Source organism: Hypanus sabinus, chromosome X2 (genome assembly GCF_030144855.1).
Source record: "Hypanus sabinus isolate sHypSab1 chromosome X2, sHypSab1.hap1, whole genome shotgun sequence".
In the NCBI taxonomy this organism is placed as follows: Eukaryota; Metazoa; Chordata; class Chondrichthyes; order Myliobatiformes; family Dasyatidae; genus Hypanus; species Hypanus sabinus.
In genome coordinates, this window is record NC_082739.1 from 29,277,606 (window position 1) to 29,295,571 (window position 17,966).

The 17,966-nt window shown below is 42.4% G+C and overlaps 1 protein-coding gene across 8 annotated transcripts in view; it reads left to right on the forward strand.

The window, feature by feature from the left end:
- The window catches only part of nfrkb (nuclear factor related to kappaB binding protein), a 121,021-nt gene that overhangs the window by 28,824 nt on the left and 74,231 nt on the right, over nt 1-17,966 (forward strand). For all 8 annotated transcript variants that reach the window (XM_059957141.1, XM_059957147.1, XM_059957143.1 and 5 more), the window contains 2 exons: nt 9,738-9,822; nt 14,923-15,103. In XM_059957141.1, the coding sequence (XP_059813124.1) occupies nt 9,738-9,822; nt 14,923-15,103 (266 nt within the window). The remainder of the gene's footprint in view (nt 1-9,737; nt 9,823-14,922; nt 15,104-17,966) is intronic.

Genomic DNA, 17,966 nt, shown 5'->3' on the forward strand with positions numbered 1-17,966 from the left:
GGGAATGCAGAAAACAAATCTTTAGTGACATGTTGCATTTCATGGTTTATATGCTTGAAGCATGCTTTCAACCAGCTGCATGTAGCTTGGTGGTCTGTAGATGCCAAGAAAAATTTCAACAACTTCCTTGAATGCCTTCCATGTGATTTTCTCCGGTCCCACTGGAAATCCTTCAAATTGCCTGTCATTGGTGACCTGTTTGATTTGTGGAACAACAAAAATGCTTTCCTTAATCTTGGCATCAGTTATTCTGGGAAGCATCTGTCTCAAATTTCAAAATCCCTCATTGAAATGTTTGTGCCTGATGATAGCAAATTCCATCCTTACAGTCCTGAACCCAATAATTATTACTACAACCTGTCCTGCCATGCAGCAGACGCGCTGCCTAAGCAGGCCCAAGCATGCCTGGACAAAGTAGGAAACTTTCCAGCTTACATTGTAGGCAACATTTTAATTGACTTGAATTATGAACTGAAATAATAAACATAAGTGATTTCAAAAAATGGTGCGTGATAGGGAAATTTCATGGTGATTTTCATGATCAGTAGCCCAAAATTCATAAGATACACCTGAAGGTATTCAGGAAGCAATATCTTTGTTGTCCAGTGTAATTGGTATATGGTCTAAGACATCACACTTCATTTCCCTCAGTTCTTTCTCTCCCCGATCTTATCCACATAAAGACGAGTGAGAAATATTCATCAAAAATCTCACTCATCTTCTGTGGCTCCACATGTAGACAATCATGCTGATCATAAGGAACCCTATTCCCTCCCTTACCTGGAGGTAGCCTCCAACCTGATGGTATGAACATTGATTTCTCTAACTTCCATTAATGCCCCTCCTCTCCTCCTTCCCCCATCCCTAATTTTTAATTTTCAAATTTCTCTCTCTCTCTCTCTCTCTCTCTCACTCTCACTCTCACTCTCACTCTCACTCTCACTCTCACTCTCACTCTCACTCTCACTCTCACTCTCACTCTCACTCTCACTCTCACTCTCACTCTCACTCTCACTCTCACTCTCACTCTCACTCTCTCTCTCACTCTCTCTCTCTCTCTCTCTCTCTCTTTTCCCCCCCTCACAATAACTCCTTGCCTGTTCTCCACCTTCCTCTGGTGCTCCTCTCCCCCTTTTTTCCTTCCAAGGCATTCCATCCTATGATACTCCCTCTTCTCCAGCCTTGTATCCCTTTTGCCAATCTCCTTCCCAGTTCTTACCTTCATCCCTCCCCTCCTGTCTTCTCCTATCATTTCAGGTCTCCCTCTCCCACTTTAAAATCTTTTACTATCTCTTTTTTCCATTAGTCCTGATGAAGGGTCTCGGCCTGAAACGTTGACTGTACTTCTCCCTATAGATGCTGCCTGGCCTGCTATGTTTCACCAGCATTTTCTGTGTGTTGCTCTCCCTTACCACTATTTTTACTCTGAATATACTTGTAGAATCTCTTAGGATTCTCCTGAATTTAGCCTCCTAGATCCATCACATGTCCTCTTTTTGCCCTCTGATTGTCCTCTTTCCTCCTACACTTCTCTTATTGGTTCAAGGGATTCATCCAATCCCAAATGCCTAAACTTAATATAAGGCTTCTTTGCCCTGACCAGAGCCTCAATCTCTATTGGGCTTATTGGGCAATATCTCATGAGGCAACAACTCAAAGGTTATCTGGCCTATATATTTCTATGGCACAGGGAGTAATCCAGAGAGCAATACCCTCAAGGACCTATTTTTTTAAACCTACTTTCTCTCTCCCAGTACTCACACGATGTTGAGACTGGAGCAGACTCGATGGGCTGAATAGTCTAATTCTGCTCCTGTGTCTTATAGTCTTTTGTGTCATGGACAGGGCCTCATTCCTTTTTCTACCCATGTCATTGGTACCGATGTGTGTAGAGATCTACAGCTGCTTCCCCTCCTCGAGAATGTTCTGCAACCACTCAAAATGTGGTGGGATTTGAACTTTGCTCTCTGGATTGCTAGTCAAGCACTCTGTACTCCACCATCCCACCCAGATCTTTGGAGCTTGTAGCATTTGTTGGAACTGATGCACTTGCTGTTGCACTTCAGATCACAGGATATTTTCTGTGGTACTGGACTTGCATGAGGTCTTTTTAAAATTTCAGTTCATTTAGTTACTTGAATTTAAATTCTGTACTTGCCAGAGTGGGGTGTTTAAACTCATGTCCCTTGGGTAATTAGTCTAGTCTCAGTGCCATTCTTGCATTATTTTCATGCAATTGCATCCTTGATGTTCAACCAAACAAACCTCCGTGGTATTCGTAAAAACTTGTGAAACAAGAAATTGATTGTAACAATCAAGAGCAGGGACATGGGTGTGAAGCCTGGTTCAAGGTGATTGTGATTTCAGTCACATTCTAATATCCTTCAATGTCCAAAAATCTATTGATCTCAGCCTTGAATATACTCAATCACTGGCATATGTCATGAAATTAGAAATTTTTCTCTTGAAGACTTGTAGATACTCAGATATTGAGTTAATTTATAACAGAAGTAAATAGATTTCTGGATAGTAAGGGAACAGAGAGATATGGTAAAAATGCAGGAAAAAGGTGCTTAAGTCAAAGGTTAGCCATGATCTTGGTGAATGGTGGTGCAAGCTCGAAGTTCTGACTTCCTGTGTTATGACCTGCATGGCAGAGCCCATGCCCAGGGAGAATCACGTTGTATGCAATGTGCTCCAAGCTACTTGAACTCCAGGGCATGATTTCTGAACTTGAGATGCAGCTGGAGTCACTATAGAAGACATGAGAAATTTGTGGATGGTACATTTGGTCACCTGCAGCCTGAGAGTTGTGCTGTTTACGAGCATCCATTCCCCTTTGAAAAGAGAATTCTGAAGATTTGCAACCCTGTAACTAAGTAAATTTCATCTCATCTATAGTGAGATTGGAAATTACAAATGCCGTATACTGAGACTATATCGCGTTGTTTTAGTCTCCTCAGCCAAAGGAAACAGCTTCTCTCACACCCACTGTATACTGTTAACCTCTCACAGAATTTTTCAGGTCTTAGATCATCACATTGATCATCAATATGAGTACACCTTCTCCAGGTGTGTTCTCAGCAAACTCCAAAGCATCTGTAACAGGACTCGCTCATTTCTGTAAATAACTTCTCTTGTGCCAATACCTAACCAGTTAAAATAAAGGTCTCTATCCTCTGTAAAGTTTTCCTTCTGTATTGCTTGCCATGTGTCAAGGATAAGGGGCCCAAAACTGCTCACAATACTCCAAGTGAGGCCTCACCAATGCTTTATAAAGCCTCAACATTACATCCTTGCTTTTATATTCTAGTCCTCTTGAAATGACTGCTAACATTGCATTTGCCTTCCTCACCACAGTCTCAACCTGCAAATTAACCTTAAAGGAATCCTGCACAAAGACTCCCAAGTCCCTTTGCATCTCAGTTTTTTTGTATTTTCTCTCCAGTTAGAAAATAGTCAAAGCTTTCATTCTTTCTACAAAAGTGCATAACCACAAACTTCCTGACACTGTATTCCAACTGCCTCTTTGCCCATTCTCCTAATCAGTCCAAGTCCTTCTGTAGCCTCTCTACTTCCACAAAGCTACCTGCACTCCATCATATTGTCTGCAAACTTTGCAACAAAGCCATCAATTCCATCATCCAAATCATTGACATATAGCATGAAAAGAATCAGTCCCAAACAGACCCTTGTGAAACACCACTAGTCACCGGCAGCCAACCAAAAAAGGCTCCCTTTATTCCCACTCATTGCCTCCTGCCAATCAGCCACAGCTTTATCCATGCTAGAATCTTTCCTGTAATACCATGGGCTCATAGCTTGTTAAGCAGCCTCATGTGTCAAAGGCCTTCTGAAAACCAAAGGTCACAACATCAACTGATTCTTCTTTGTATATCCTACTTGTTATTTCTTTAAAAAATTCCAGCAAATCTGTTAGGCAAGATTTTCCCTTGAGGAAACCATGCTGACTACGGCTTATTTTATCATGTATCCCCAAGTACCCTGACACCTCATCCTTAATAATTGACTCCAATGTCTTCCCAATCACTGAAACCAGACTAATTGGCCTATAGGTTCCTTTCTTCTGTCTCTTTCCCTTCTTGAAGAGTGGAGTGACACCTTCTGGAACCATTCCAGAATCTAGTGATTCTTGAAAAATCATTACTAATGCCGCCATAATCGCTTCAGCAAGGTTCTTTCAGAACCTTGGGGTGTACACTATCTAGTCCATGTGGTTTATCTGATTTCAGACCTTTCAGTTTCCCAAGAACCTTCTCTCTTGTAATGGTAACTTCACTCACTTCATGACCCCTGGGACCTGGAGCTTCCACCATACTGTTATGTCACAAGGGGACGTGGAGACTGGACCCAAATGCAGGATGCAGGCACTGAAGTACCAGGGGCAGGACAGGAACAACTGAAGGATAGAACAAGATGGAGAGACCGTGGCATGCAACGGTGATCCAGGGGTGCAGAGAGTTCATGGCGAAGGCAGGACCCTGGCTAGGCTAAAGGATGGGTTTATGGGACAAGGAATGCTGGGAGGATAGACCCCCGGGCAGGCCGCATAGCTCCTGGGCAGGGCTGCCTCCCAGGCAGGAACACGGGGGCCTGGGTAAGACGTGGAGCTCCTGGACAGGTTGCGGGGCACAACCTGTCAGAAGAGAGGGGTAGGAAAGGGTTAGAGTCCCCCCGCTGGGCAACGGCAGTCCAGCCTGCTTAGCCGATGGAGGCAAGGGATCGGAAAGGAGCTCAGTCCAAGGTGACTACAAGAACGGACACAGAACAAGTGGTTACTCCAAGCCAGGGTCGAAACGGGATAGCCAGGTGAACGGCACAAACAAGGCAAACTGGACAGAACAGCAGGTACAAGACAAACAGAGGAACAGGACAACCCCACAACTAGACTCAGTCCCAGAGCCCCTATGTATACACCTGGCAGCCGATAGGTCTTAGGTGCACCTCCTTAAGCCAAGATGATCCTATTTGGGCTTAAGGGTGAAAGGAGGGACGGCTACAAGACCCGGAGTCCGTGGACCGGATCAAGACCCCGAAAGTGGGCTCTGGACCGGACCATAACATGTTAGTGTCTTCCACAGTGAAGACTGTTGCAAAATTTCAGTTCGTCAGCCATTTCCTTGTCCCCTATTGCTATCTCACCAGCATTGTTTTCCGGTGGTCCAATATCCACTCTTGTCTCTCTTTTACTCGTTATGTATCCAAAGAAACTTTTGGTATCTGTTGAAATATTATTGGCTAGCTTATTTTCGTTTTCCATCTTTACCTTAGTTACTTTTTAATTGCCTTCTGTTGGGTTTTAAAAACTTACCACTAATTTTTACTGTGACATGTGCCCTCTCTTTGGCTTTTATGTTGGCTTTGACTTCTCTTGTTCACCCATGGTTGTGTCATATTGACTTTAGAATATTTCTTCCACTTTGGGACATACATAGCCTGTGCTTTCTGAATTGCTTACAGAAATCCCAGTCATTGCTGCTCTGCCATCATCCCTGCCAGTGTTCTTTTCCAATTCATTCTGGCCAACTCCTCTCTCATGCCTCTGCAATTCCCTTTACTCCACTGTAATACTGATATATCTGACTTTTGCTTGTCCTCAAATTTTAAGGTGAATTTGATCATATTATGATCACTTGTCCCAAAGGATTCTTTTTACCTTGAGCTCTCTAATCAATTCCGGTTAATTGCACAGCACCCAATCCAGAATTGCAGATTCCCCCAGTGTGCTCAACTATGAGCTGCTCTAAAACTCATCTCATAGGCACTCTAGAAATTCCCTGTCCTGGAATCCAGCACCAACCTGATTTTACCAATTTACTTGCATATTGAAATCCCCCATGACTATTGTAATATTGCCCTTTTGGCATGCATTTTCTATCTCCCGTTGTAATTTGTAGATTACATCCTTACTGCTGTTTGGGGGTGTGTATTTAACTTCCATGAGGTTCTTTGTACCCTTCCAGTTCCTTAGCTCTAACAATGATTTAACACCTTCCAACCCTATGTCATCTCTTTCTAATGATTTAATTTCATTTTTTTACCAACAGAGCAAAAAGAGAAAAAAAAAGGTAGTGAAGTAGTGTTCTTGGGTCAGCATCCATTTGGAAACCTGATGACAGAAGGATAAGAAGCTATTCTTGAATCATTGAGTGTGTGCTTTCAGGCTACTGTACTGGCTCTCTGATGGTAGCAATTCTGGGTGGTGGGGGTCCTCAATGATGGACGCTGCCTTTTTGAGGCAGATGGTTGCTAATGAGTCTAGTGCCCATGATGTTGCTGACTGAGTTCACAACTTTCTGTAGTATATTTTGATCCTGGGCAGTGTTCCCCTCCTGCACCAGAAGGTGATGCAACCAGTTAGAATGCTCTCACCGGTACATCTGTAGAAATTTGCGAGTGTCTTTGGTGACATAACAAATCTCCTCAAATTCCTAATGAAACATAGCCCCTGTTGTGCCTTCTTTGTAATTGTATCGATACGGGGGGCCCAGGATCGATCCTCACAGATGTTGACATCCGGAAAGTTACCAGGCAGTGGATATTGTCTACATGGACTTCAGCAAGGTCCTGAGAAAGTCCTGCATGGGAGGTTGGTCAAGAAGGTTCAGTTACTTGGCATTTAAAATGAGGTAGTAAATTGGATTGACCTTTGGCTTTGTGGGAGAAGCTAGAGATTCGTAGATGGTTGCCTCTGTGACTGGAGGCCTGTGATTAGTAGTGTGCCACATGGATTGGTGTTGGGTCTGCTGTCAGTGATCTGGGTGATAATGTGGTTAACTGGATCAGCAAGTTTATGGATGACACCAAGACTGGGGCTGTTGTAGACAGGGAAGATTATCAAAGCTTGCAGTGGGATCAAAATTGGCTAAACAGGTGGAGTTTAATGCAGACTAGTGTCAGGTGTTGTACTTTGGTAGGACCAAACAAGGTAAGTTTTACACAGTGAGCAGTTGGGCACTGTGGTGTGTGGTAGAACAATGAGATCTGGGAATACAGGCCCATAATTCATTGAAGGTGGCGTCACAGGTAGATAGGATTGTGAAAAAAGCTTATGGCACATTGGCCTTCATAAATCAATAAAGACACAGATTTACAGTACCCCAAAGACTACTCGTTCACCCAGTAATTCCACTTACCACAGGCTCTATCTCTCTCTCGCCCTAATAAGGGATAAAGAGGTGTGCTCGTTTCATAGTGAGACGGGAAAGATAACAATCATCTCGCCGATTTACAATGTTAAAAGTCTGTTGCATTGCTTCTTCTGAGCTCTGTGCCCAAAGAACTCAAGTCACACAGCCAGCAGCCAGTTCGCTGCTTACGATCTTCCGTCTCCCACGAGGTACCAGGCGGCAGCACTGACCTCGAGTCTGCTTGCCTCCAGAGCCACGAAAACCCGCACTCTGGAGGCATGCTGGTCCTCTAGGCTGCGTCCTTGGCATATAGAGTAGCAGCTAGTTGTGTGACCCCCCCCCCCCCCGAGCAGGTCCCATTCCCGCAAATAACCGAAGTCAGTGTGTAACTCCAAATCAGGGTCTTCAAAAAAAAACCCTGAAAAGGAAAAAAGAGAGATATTAAAGATAGAAATAGAATTGTTTCTGAAGATGCACGCAAAGGAGTCGCTGTTAGGCGCCATCATCCTCCTAAGCTCCGCCCATTTGCAGTTTTGGTCAGTTACCTACAGGAAAGATATAAATAAGATTGAAAGATTACAGTGAAATTTTACAAGGATGTTGCCTGGACTGGAGGACCTGAGTAATAAGTTTGAATAGGTTAGAACTTTATTCCTTAGAATGTAGAAGATTGAGGGGAGGTTTGATAGAGGTATACAAAATTAAGAGGGGTATAGATAGGGTCAGTGCAAGTAGGCTTTTTCCACACTGAGGTTGGGTGAGACTATGACTAGAGGACATGGGTTAAGGGTGAAAGGTGAAATGTTTAAAGGTGAACATGTGGGAAAACTTCTTTTAAGAAAAATTCAGATAATGCATAATGGGAAGCGTATGAAGGGATGTGGTCCGGGAACAGGTCGATGGGACTGGGTAGTTTAAATGGTTTGGCATGCACTATTTGGGCTGAAGGGCCTGTGTCTGTGCTGTAGTTTTCTATGACTCTGTGACAGTAAACGATTCTTTACCCTTGTCAGTATAGTCAGTACTTTGTAGGGGCAAACCAAAAGTTCACATGGAGTTGGTATTCGAAATAATGGCTGCTTTATTAAAAACTAGTGTGCACCAGGAGACCAGTCAAAGCTGATCTACATGAGTGTGAACCAGGGGCAGCTTTAACATTCTCAGTTGATGATTATTACCAGTAAAAACTACAGTTTGTAGCAGAACTGTGGCTACAGAAAGATTTAATTAAGTAGCAGACTACGTTCTGATTACAGAATCAATTTTCACAGGTCTAACAGCAAATCCAATCTTCTGTTACAACAATGGGTGTACAATATATACGATTAGTGAAGTTTTTGAAACCTGGATGTTGTCACCACTGCATTCCATGTCTTTCCTTTGGTCTGCGGTTTCCTGATACCACATAAACACTATCTTACTTCGCTACTTACTAGTCATTTGCCCTGACTATTCTTTCACCTGCAACACCACTCATTTCATGTGCTCCAAATTTCTTGAGCAACCTCCTGAGTTAGCCTTCTGAAAATTACTACATTTACGAGGCCTTTAGACAGATACTTAAATAAACAAAGCATTGAGGATGCAGGCAAATAGGATTAATGTGGATGGGGAAGAAAGGCTTGGGTGGACATAGTGGGCAGAAGGGCCTGTATGACTCTAAAATCCAAACTCACTACATCCACTGGCTCCCCCATGTCTGTTCTACTTAGCATCCTTACAATGCTGCAGCAGCTGGTTCAAACGTAACTTTCTTTGCATAAAACCACATTGATCTGCTCAATTCTATTCTCTTTGTTACAGATCCCAGTAATTTCCCTACCATTGTGACAGTTCTCATGGTGCACGGATTGCAAGCAGTAGGTCTTAGCAGTCCCTCCATGATGTCACAAATTCTGTGCTCATTGAGCTAAAACACCCTTATGTTGAGCCAGCGAACTGTTTTGCATAACTTTAAAAAGATTATCATTGAAACATACAGCGAAATGTGGGAGGAAACCCATGCGGTCACAGGGAGAATGTGCAATCTCCTTACAAACAACGGCAAGAATTGAACCCAGGTCGCTGGTACTGTAAAGCGTTACACTAACTGCTACACAACCGTGCTGCCCCCTCCTCCCCCCCCCCCATAACCATGTTCCATCTGATTTAACCTTATCCTTTGATATAATTGACTGTCCAATTCTACCACATTCACCCAGGATGCTGAATTGGAACCCTTCAATTGTTCATTCTGTGTCTGCACATCATCTGCACAACTATGTAATTAAAGTCTTAGGTAGGGAAATGAGCTCTAGACACCCATTTAAATAGATTGGAATACCTCTTTTTGACCTTCTCTGCCTCTCCTTTGTTATCCTATTGCTAAGGTTCAAGCATGAGTAGTTTAATGAGTTCAGTTGAGTTGGTTATCTCAATCAGTCACTCTAACTATCAGAGCTTCAAGAGTTCATTCAAAGTATGAGGAATTCTCTTTAATAGGTCGGAAGAGTCCCCAATAAGAAGCATGTTTAAAACAATTGCTAAAGTAGGCCACCCTGCTTCAAGTTCCTGCATCACCTTCAACTTCCATTTTCCTATCCACAGGACCATCCAGACTTGGCTACTGGTGACTTGACTCTCAATGATATCATAACCCGGATGAATGCTGGCCGAAGAGGCTCACTAGCAGGTGGGTGAAAATAGAAATCAGTTTTACTTGGTCTTGGCACGTTAGCATTGTTGCCTTAAGATGATGAAGAGCCATTTCCACAAGAGATGTAGAAACACTGAGAACAGGAGCAGGAAGGAGGGGGTCATTTGGTCCTTTGGACTTGTTCCATTAAGCAACATGATCCCAGCTAATTAGTCACATTCTACACCCTTTTCCAGCTGTCTCCCACATCCCTTGATCACCTCAATACTAAGAACTCTTTTATTTGAAAATGTTTACTGATTAGTCTTCAATTATTTCTGTGGGAGAGAATTCCATAGATTTGCCACTCTCTGGGAGAAGACATCATCTCCTTATCTTAATTTTAAATGATTATCCCTAATCCTTAGACCAGGACCCTGGTTGTGGACTCCACAGCCATTAGGAACAACTTCCCTGCATCTAATCTATTCAGTCCTGTTAGAATTTTTGTAGGTTTCTGAGATCCCTCTTCATTTTTCAAAATTCCAATGAATATTAGCTTAATTGATCTATTCTGCATTGATGTACTTTGACTGTTTTGAAGAGATTTGAACTTGCACTTTGGATCATCAGATCATGATGTGAAGTCTAGATGGAGATGCTGCTGGCAATGTGAGTGATGGAGAAGGGGTGGGGTTGGTAGAATGAGATTTTATGCCTTGAGGCTGGTGGTATCTGGTACTGCAGAGCGTTGTATTAAGTGGGTGGAGGTGATGTTATGAGATGCAGTTGACAATATCCAGAATGGTTAGGTTATGTGGACATGCCACTGTCTAGGCCTAAGGGTACAAATTAATATTTTGGAGAGATGGGGGTGGTGTTGATGTTTGGAGGTGCTGAGTTATGCTTCTGAGGAGGAGCTGGTGCATGCATAATACTAAGTGCCTTAGAGCATTTATATTTGAGCTTTTTTTGAATAGTTCATGATGCCGCCATGATTTATATGAGGTAATGTGTTAGACTGGCTTTCAATTGGCTACTCACATTTTAATCAATTAAAATCTACACTAAAGGTGAGTGAGCAGCTGGAGTGATGGACAGCTGGTTAGTGGGCTTCAAGGCTGACACATGGCCAACCTGAGAAGTAAATATTTTCCAAAAGACTCAACAAATGTGGCAGGCACTCTTGGCTCAGGAACTGACATTCAAATCAGATTCTGAACATGGCAAAACTCAGTGCTTCACAGTGACAAGGCCAAAATGCTCACCATGTCTGCATTTCCACTCACCTTTTTTCAACAACTGAAAATTGTTTCTTCCTGGAGTGAAATACAATAGTAACCAGTTTCTCTGTCTCTGCTCACAAGATAACATCTGGCATTCCAGAATACCTGCAATCTCCTTTTTAAGGAATCATAGCTTCCCTCCTGCAGTGATTGATGGAGCCCTTTTGCATTTGCTACATTCCTTGAACTTCTACTGTCATCCGCCCCTTGCTCCAAACAGAACAGAGATGTTGTTCCCCAGTCTTCGCCTTTCAACGAACCAACCTCCATGGCCAGCACATATCCTTCGCCGTTTCTGCCGGCTGCAATAAGATCCCTCCGCCAGCAATTACATCTTCTCCTCTCCACCCTTCCTGTTCTGCAGAGACTGCTCCCTCTTTGACTCCCAGGTCCTTTCTCAAGCACCACTCCCTGACCCCTGCAGTTACAGGAAGTGCATCACCTCCCTCTTCACCACTGTCCAGGGACCTAAACAGTCCTTCCAGGTGAGGCAGACATTCCAACCTGGTATACTGCATTCAGTGCTCCTGATGTGGCCTCCTCTATAACAGTGAGACCGAATGCACCTGTGCTCTGTTCGCAATGGCCATTCTGAGGTCCCAGTTGTATGTCATTTCAATTCCCCTTCCTATTCCCATACCAACCTGACTACATCTGCCTCTCATCCTTCAACCCCAGTTCCCAGCTCCCTCAGTCCACCCCCTGGCTCCTGCCCCACTGCTCTCCCTCTCCTCTTTATACTGGCTTTTTCCTTCTCAGCCCTTAGTCCTGTTGTAGGGTTTTGAATCAAAATGTCAGTAATTCCACCAGCACAGATGCTGCTTGGTTTGCTAAGACACTGCAACAGATAGTGTGTTGCTCCAGATTCCAGCTTCTGCAGTCTCTTTGTGTCTCCAGCAGCCGTTCCCTGGCTACCTCAGCAATTTGGCACAGCATACTAGGTAAAGGACAGCACAACATCCATTCCCCAAATTATGTGAAATCTCAAGAAACAGGACCTTGAATAGGCCACCAAGGCTTTGAGCCTACTTCACTATTCAAGGACGTGGCTGATGTGACTCGTTGTATGTTCCAGCATTATCCCCATATTCCTTCATTCCCAATATCCAGGGGTGCCAGAGGAAGTGGTTGAGGTAGGTACATTTACATCTAATGGACATTTGGACACATACATGGATAGGAAAAGTTTAGAGGGATATGGGACAAGTGCAGGCAAATTGGACTAGCTTAGATGGGCATCTTGGTTAGTATGGATAAGTTGGGCAGAAGGGCCTGTTTGTATACTGTAGGGCTTTATATAACTCTATGACCCTAAATCTACCAAGTAACCCTCTACAGCTTCCTGAGGTGGAGAATTATGCCTTGAAATTTGTCCTAACATTACTCCTAAACAGCTGTCTACCTGGTTCTAGACTCTTAAGAGCAGGGTGAAATATCCTCCATGCATCTCTCCTTTTGAGACCTGTGAATATTTTGAAAGCTTCTCAATGAGATTGGCGATCTGTTTTAATCATGAGACAATACAGGCCCATCTCCTCAATCCTTTCTCATGCCAAAAACTCACCATCCCTGAAATCAATAAATCTTTGATGTACTCCCTCCATGGACATACAGTTGCAAGATAAAGTTTGTGAACCCTTTGCAATTACCTGGTTTTCTGCATTAATTACTCATAAAATGTGGTCTGACCTTTGTCTGTCACAATAATAGGCAAATACAATCTGCCTAAACTAATAACACACAAACAATTGTACTTTTCATGTCTTTATTGAACACATTGTTTAATCATTCACAGTCCAAGCTGGAAAAAATATGTGAACCCTTCTATTTATAGAACCTCCTTTAGCAGCAATAACCTCCACCAAACCTTTCTTGTAGCTGCTAATCAGACTTGCACAACGGCGAGGAGGAATTTTAGACCATTCCTCCATACAAAACTGTTTCAATTCATCAATATTTCTGAGACATTTTGCATAAACAGCCCTCTTTATGTTATGCCACAGCATCTCAATTGGTTTAAGGTCTTGACTCTGATTTGGCCATTCCAAAACACAAACTTCCATCTTTTTAAACCATTCTGTTATTGAGGTACTCTTGTGTTTAAGATTGTTGTCTTGTTGCATTATCTAACTTTTATTAAGCTTCAGATGATGGACTGCTACCCTGACATTCTCCTGTAAAATGTGTCTTCATAGACTTTTCAACTCATTGTTCCTTCAACAATTGAAAGTTGTCCAGGCTCTGAGGCAGCAAAGCAGCCCCAAACCATGATGCTCTTTCCACCATGCTTCACAGTTGGGATGAGGTTTTGGTGTTGGTGTGCAGTGCCCCTTTTCCTCCAAACATAGCAGTGTGCATTTCTGTCAAAAAGTTCAACTTTTGTCTCATCTGCCTACAGAACATTGTCCCAGAAGTGTTGCAGAACATCCAGGTGGTCTTTTGCAAACTTGGAGAGCAATGGTTTCCTCTGTGGTGTCCTTCCATGTATGCCATTCTTGTTCAGTCTTTTTCTTGTAGTAGATACATGAACAGAGACTATAGCAAGTTCTCGAGATTTCTGCGGGTCTTTTGCTGTTACCCTTGGGTTCTTTTTCACCTCCATCAGCATTACACATTGTGCTCTTGGTGTGATCTTTGCAGGGCGCCCACTCCTAGGGAGAGTAGCAACAATATTGAATTTCCTCCGTTTATAGACAATTTCTCTTACTGTGGACTGATGAACACTCAGGTCTTTAGAAATACTTTTGTAGCCTTTTCCAGCTTCATGCATCTCTACAATTCTTCTAAGGTCCTCTGAAAGTTGTTTTGATTGAGACATGGTGCACATAAACAGATCTTTCTTGAGAAGAGCAGGCTTTGTCAGTAACTTGACTTTGTGTGTCTTTTTTTTATATAGGACAGGGCACCCCTACAACCCATACCTCCAATCTCACCTCATTGACTGGAACACCAAACTCCAAATAGTTTTTGTAGAAGGCATTACCCCAGAGGTTCACATACTTTTTTGAACTTAGACCGTGATTGTTCAATTGGGGCACTCACTATTGACGAGAAGAAATACAATTGTTTGTGTGTCATTAGTTTAGGCAGATTGTGTTTGTCTATTATTGTGATTTAGATAAAGATCAGACCACATTTTATGAGTAATTAATGCAGAAAACCAGGTAATTACAAAGGGTTCACAAACTTTTTCTTGCAACTGTATATTCTTTCTTGGTAAAGGAAACTAAATCCATACATACAACTCCAGGTGCAATCTCACAAGGCCCCGAAAAATTGCAGTATCATTAAATCCTCTTGTAATAAAAGCTAATGTAGCATTTGCCTTTTTAAATGTTTGTTGCACCTGCATGTTTGGTGTTCCTGGGCTGGCTTGTAACAGGAGGCATTAAGGTAGTGGTGGAGGTTCATCTGATTACACTTCTCTGACAAGTGGTGTACCACATGGATCTGTGCTGCCATCTTTCTTTGTAATATGTCCAGATAGCCCAGTTGACAATATAGGTGGTCTGGTTTGTAAGTTTACAGGCAAGACAAAGGCTAGTGGGTTGTAAATAGTGAAGAAGGATGTCGAAGGGCACGGTGGGACACAGATCCACTAGAAAATAGGATGGAGCTGTGTTAGTTGGAATATTATCCTGATAATATGAGGTAATGCACTTCGGGAGATCAAAAAATCCTAAGCAGGGACATGTGGAGCATGAAAGTAGCTAAGAACCAGTTTTATATAAAAACAAAAGGAGGGTCTAGTCTTGAGATAATGGTGTGAGGGAGGTGGCGTTATCTACACTAATCCCATTTGAGGGTATTTGCCAACTGTGATATCTAGTGGCACCTACTGAAGCTAATATGTTGTCCTCTACCCATAAAGCTTTATTAGATCTTACACTTCCAAAGAAGAGGGTGAAGGATAAAGAGGAGAGGAAGAAAAAGAAACTGAAAGTGCCAAAAATGGAGCCAGATGATTTGGCTGAGTCATCAGGAGCAGAGGGACCTATTGCAGCACCTCCAGAGCAGCAGGTGACGCCTAAACCAGTCTCTGTTCCTGAACAGTAAGTAGCTCTTCACTTGTTGACTACTTAAACTCCTACATAAATCATGGAGCTGTGAATCCAGCTCACATTAATAACTGCTGATTTAGTTATTTGATGCAACTGACTGCACATAACATACGCATGATTGTGGCAGGAAGAGAATTGAAATTCCGCCCTCTCGAGTTGCACACCAGACAAAGGTCAACACCGTACCATTCTTTAATTTGTCATTGGGTTAAAAGTCCAGAGTTCCTTACCCAAAAGCATCTTTATTTTGATAAAGTTGTAAGCAGAGGTTGGCCAGTTTAGGTCTTTTTATCTTAATATAAAGATGCAAGGTGACTTTTATTGAAGCGCTTAAAATTATGCAAGGCATACAGTGCCTATAAAAAGTATTTTCCCCTTTTGAAGTTTTCATGTTTTATTGTTTTACAATATTGAATCACAGTGGATTTTATTTGGCTTCTTTTGATCAACAGAAAAACACTCTTTCATGTCAAAGTGAAAACCAATCTATGTAGGCACTGTAAATAAGATTGATGATATAAGTTTTTCCCCAGAATAAAGGACTCCAAAACTAGAGGTCATAGGTTTAGGGTAAATGGAAAAATTTTAAAAGGACTTGAGTGGCAACTTGTTCATGCGGAGGGTGGTGAGTATATTAAACGAGCTGACATGAAGTGTTTGAGGCAAGTACAATACAGTTGGCCCTCCTTATCCGCTGGGGATTGGTTCCAGGACCCCCCACAGATACCAAAAAAATGCAGATGCTCAAGTCCCTTATTTTACCTGTCTCAGTGCCTGTGGACTTTAGGACCCGGGAGAGCTCAGACCCATCGCCTGTGGCTGCTGCTGAATCCACAGTGTTTCTGTTCACGAAAATAATCACGATCACGATTGAAAATAAAGCGATCGGGAAGAGGTGAAACTCCATTGGCCATTGGAAAAGTGTTAGGCTACAGTTGGTCAACAATCGGAACAATTTTAAAGGATAAAATGCGAATAATGGAGCATGTGAAAGGTCCTGTCCCGGTGAAAGCTACAATTATTACTAAGCAACGCAGAGGTTTATTTATTGAAATACATACGTTCCTTAAGTGTTTTATATGCATAGAAAGTTAAAATATATACTATATACTAAGATAAACGTTGGACTGATGCTAAATAATACCGGATGTACCTGTTCCGACTTACGTACAAATCCGACTTAAGGACTGCCTGTACTTTAAATCATCTCTAGATTACTTATAGTACCTAATACAATGTAAATGCTATGTAAATAGTTGTTATACTGTATTGTTTACGGAAGGATGACAAGAAAAACAAGTGAACAATGCTCAAACAACGAGTGCTGGAAAGAGAACTTACGGGTTTTCCCGATCTGCAGTTGGTCGAATCCGCGCATGCGAAGCCCGTGGATAAGGAGGGCGGACTGTAGTATGATTTAATAAATACATGGCGGGGCGGAGCTTCAAGGGATATGGGTCAAATGCAAGACGTTGGGTCTAGTTGGGAGGGCAGCATGGTCATCATGGACTGGTTGGGTCAAAGGTCCTGTATATGTGGAGTATTGTTCTCAGACTCTATGACTGCAGTGGTGTCAGACACAATCACAAATGGGCAGTAAATATCAGACCTGAGGGAGGTTGCTTCATTCTAATAGCAAAGACTACAGACTTTCTGGGAACATAGAACTAAGGCAATGCTTCATCCAGAACAGAATATGAAGTCCTACATTGGTATAAATAATGCCCACTGTCATTTCACAATAGGCTTAAAGAAATGAGAGAGCTTGAAAAGATGAACAAAGGTTTAGCCAACAAAGCCTTCAAAAAATGTTGTTGAGGAAGAGAGAGTGGTTTAGAAAGAACATGCAAAAGTGTCTTCAATGAGTTTGCAAAGATGAGCTCAGCTGCAAATGATTTTAAAGACAAGAAAGAAGGCCTCAATGTTAATGTGTTTGGAAATACAGAGCCAATCTAAATTAATGATGGCAATGGTGAGGAGCATGTGAGATTTGAATTGGAAGGTACAATGAAAGATAAATTAGGAGATGAAGCAAGGGAGAGAAGATATTGGGAAGATGATCTGAAGAAGTTCTTAAGAGTGGAGCCAGGTGAAGGGATTTCTTTTAAAAAGAAATTTAGAGGGCAATGAGGAGCTCAGAATATTGGCAGATAGAATTAAGGAAAATCATAGAAAATGTAATGTAATCAGGCCCAATTGCAACCAAAATGGTAATTTGTATATGAAGCCAGGGAATGTGGGTGAGGTTTAAAATAAATATTGGGTATATTTAAAGCAGAGGTTAATGAGTTCTTGATTAATAAGAGTGTTAAAGCTTACGGGAAGCGGGCAGGAGAATTGGGTTCAGAGGGATAATAAATCAGACATGATAGAATGGCGGAGCAGAGTTGATGGACTGAGTGGCCTTATTCTGCTCCTATGTCTTATAGTCTAAATACTTTTCTGTATTCACTCAAGCAAAGGGAGTTGAAGCTGGAGAATTTGGCAAAGGGAGCGGTGACATCTTAGAATATTTGATCAATGAAGATGAGGCATTAGATGTTTTTCCAGGTTTAAAGACCAATTTTTAAATCTTCACTAGCACCAAATCTGGTGCCAGTTGGCTGGTAGATAGTAGAAGGGATACCTTGCTGTATTCAAGAAGGACTGAAAGGGTAAGCTAGGGAATAACAAGTGATTGGAAAGTTTTTGAACAAATCTCCTGAGGGCTGGGAATAATCTGCATTTGGAAAGACAGGGCTTACTCAATCATCAGAAAGGCTTTTTTAGGGGGAGGGGGAATCCTGTCTGATCAGTCTGTAAATTGTTAAGGGCCGTGTGGCTGATGTGGCCTACAATCTCTTTGACAAGGTTC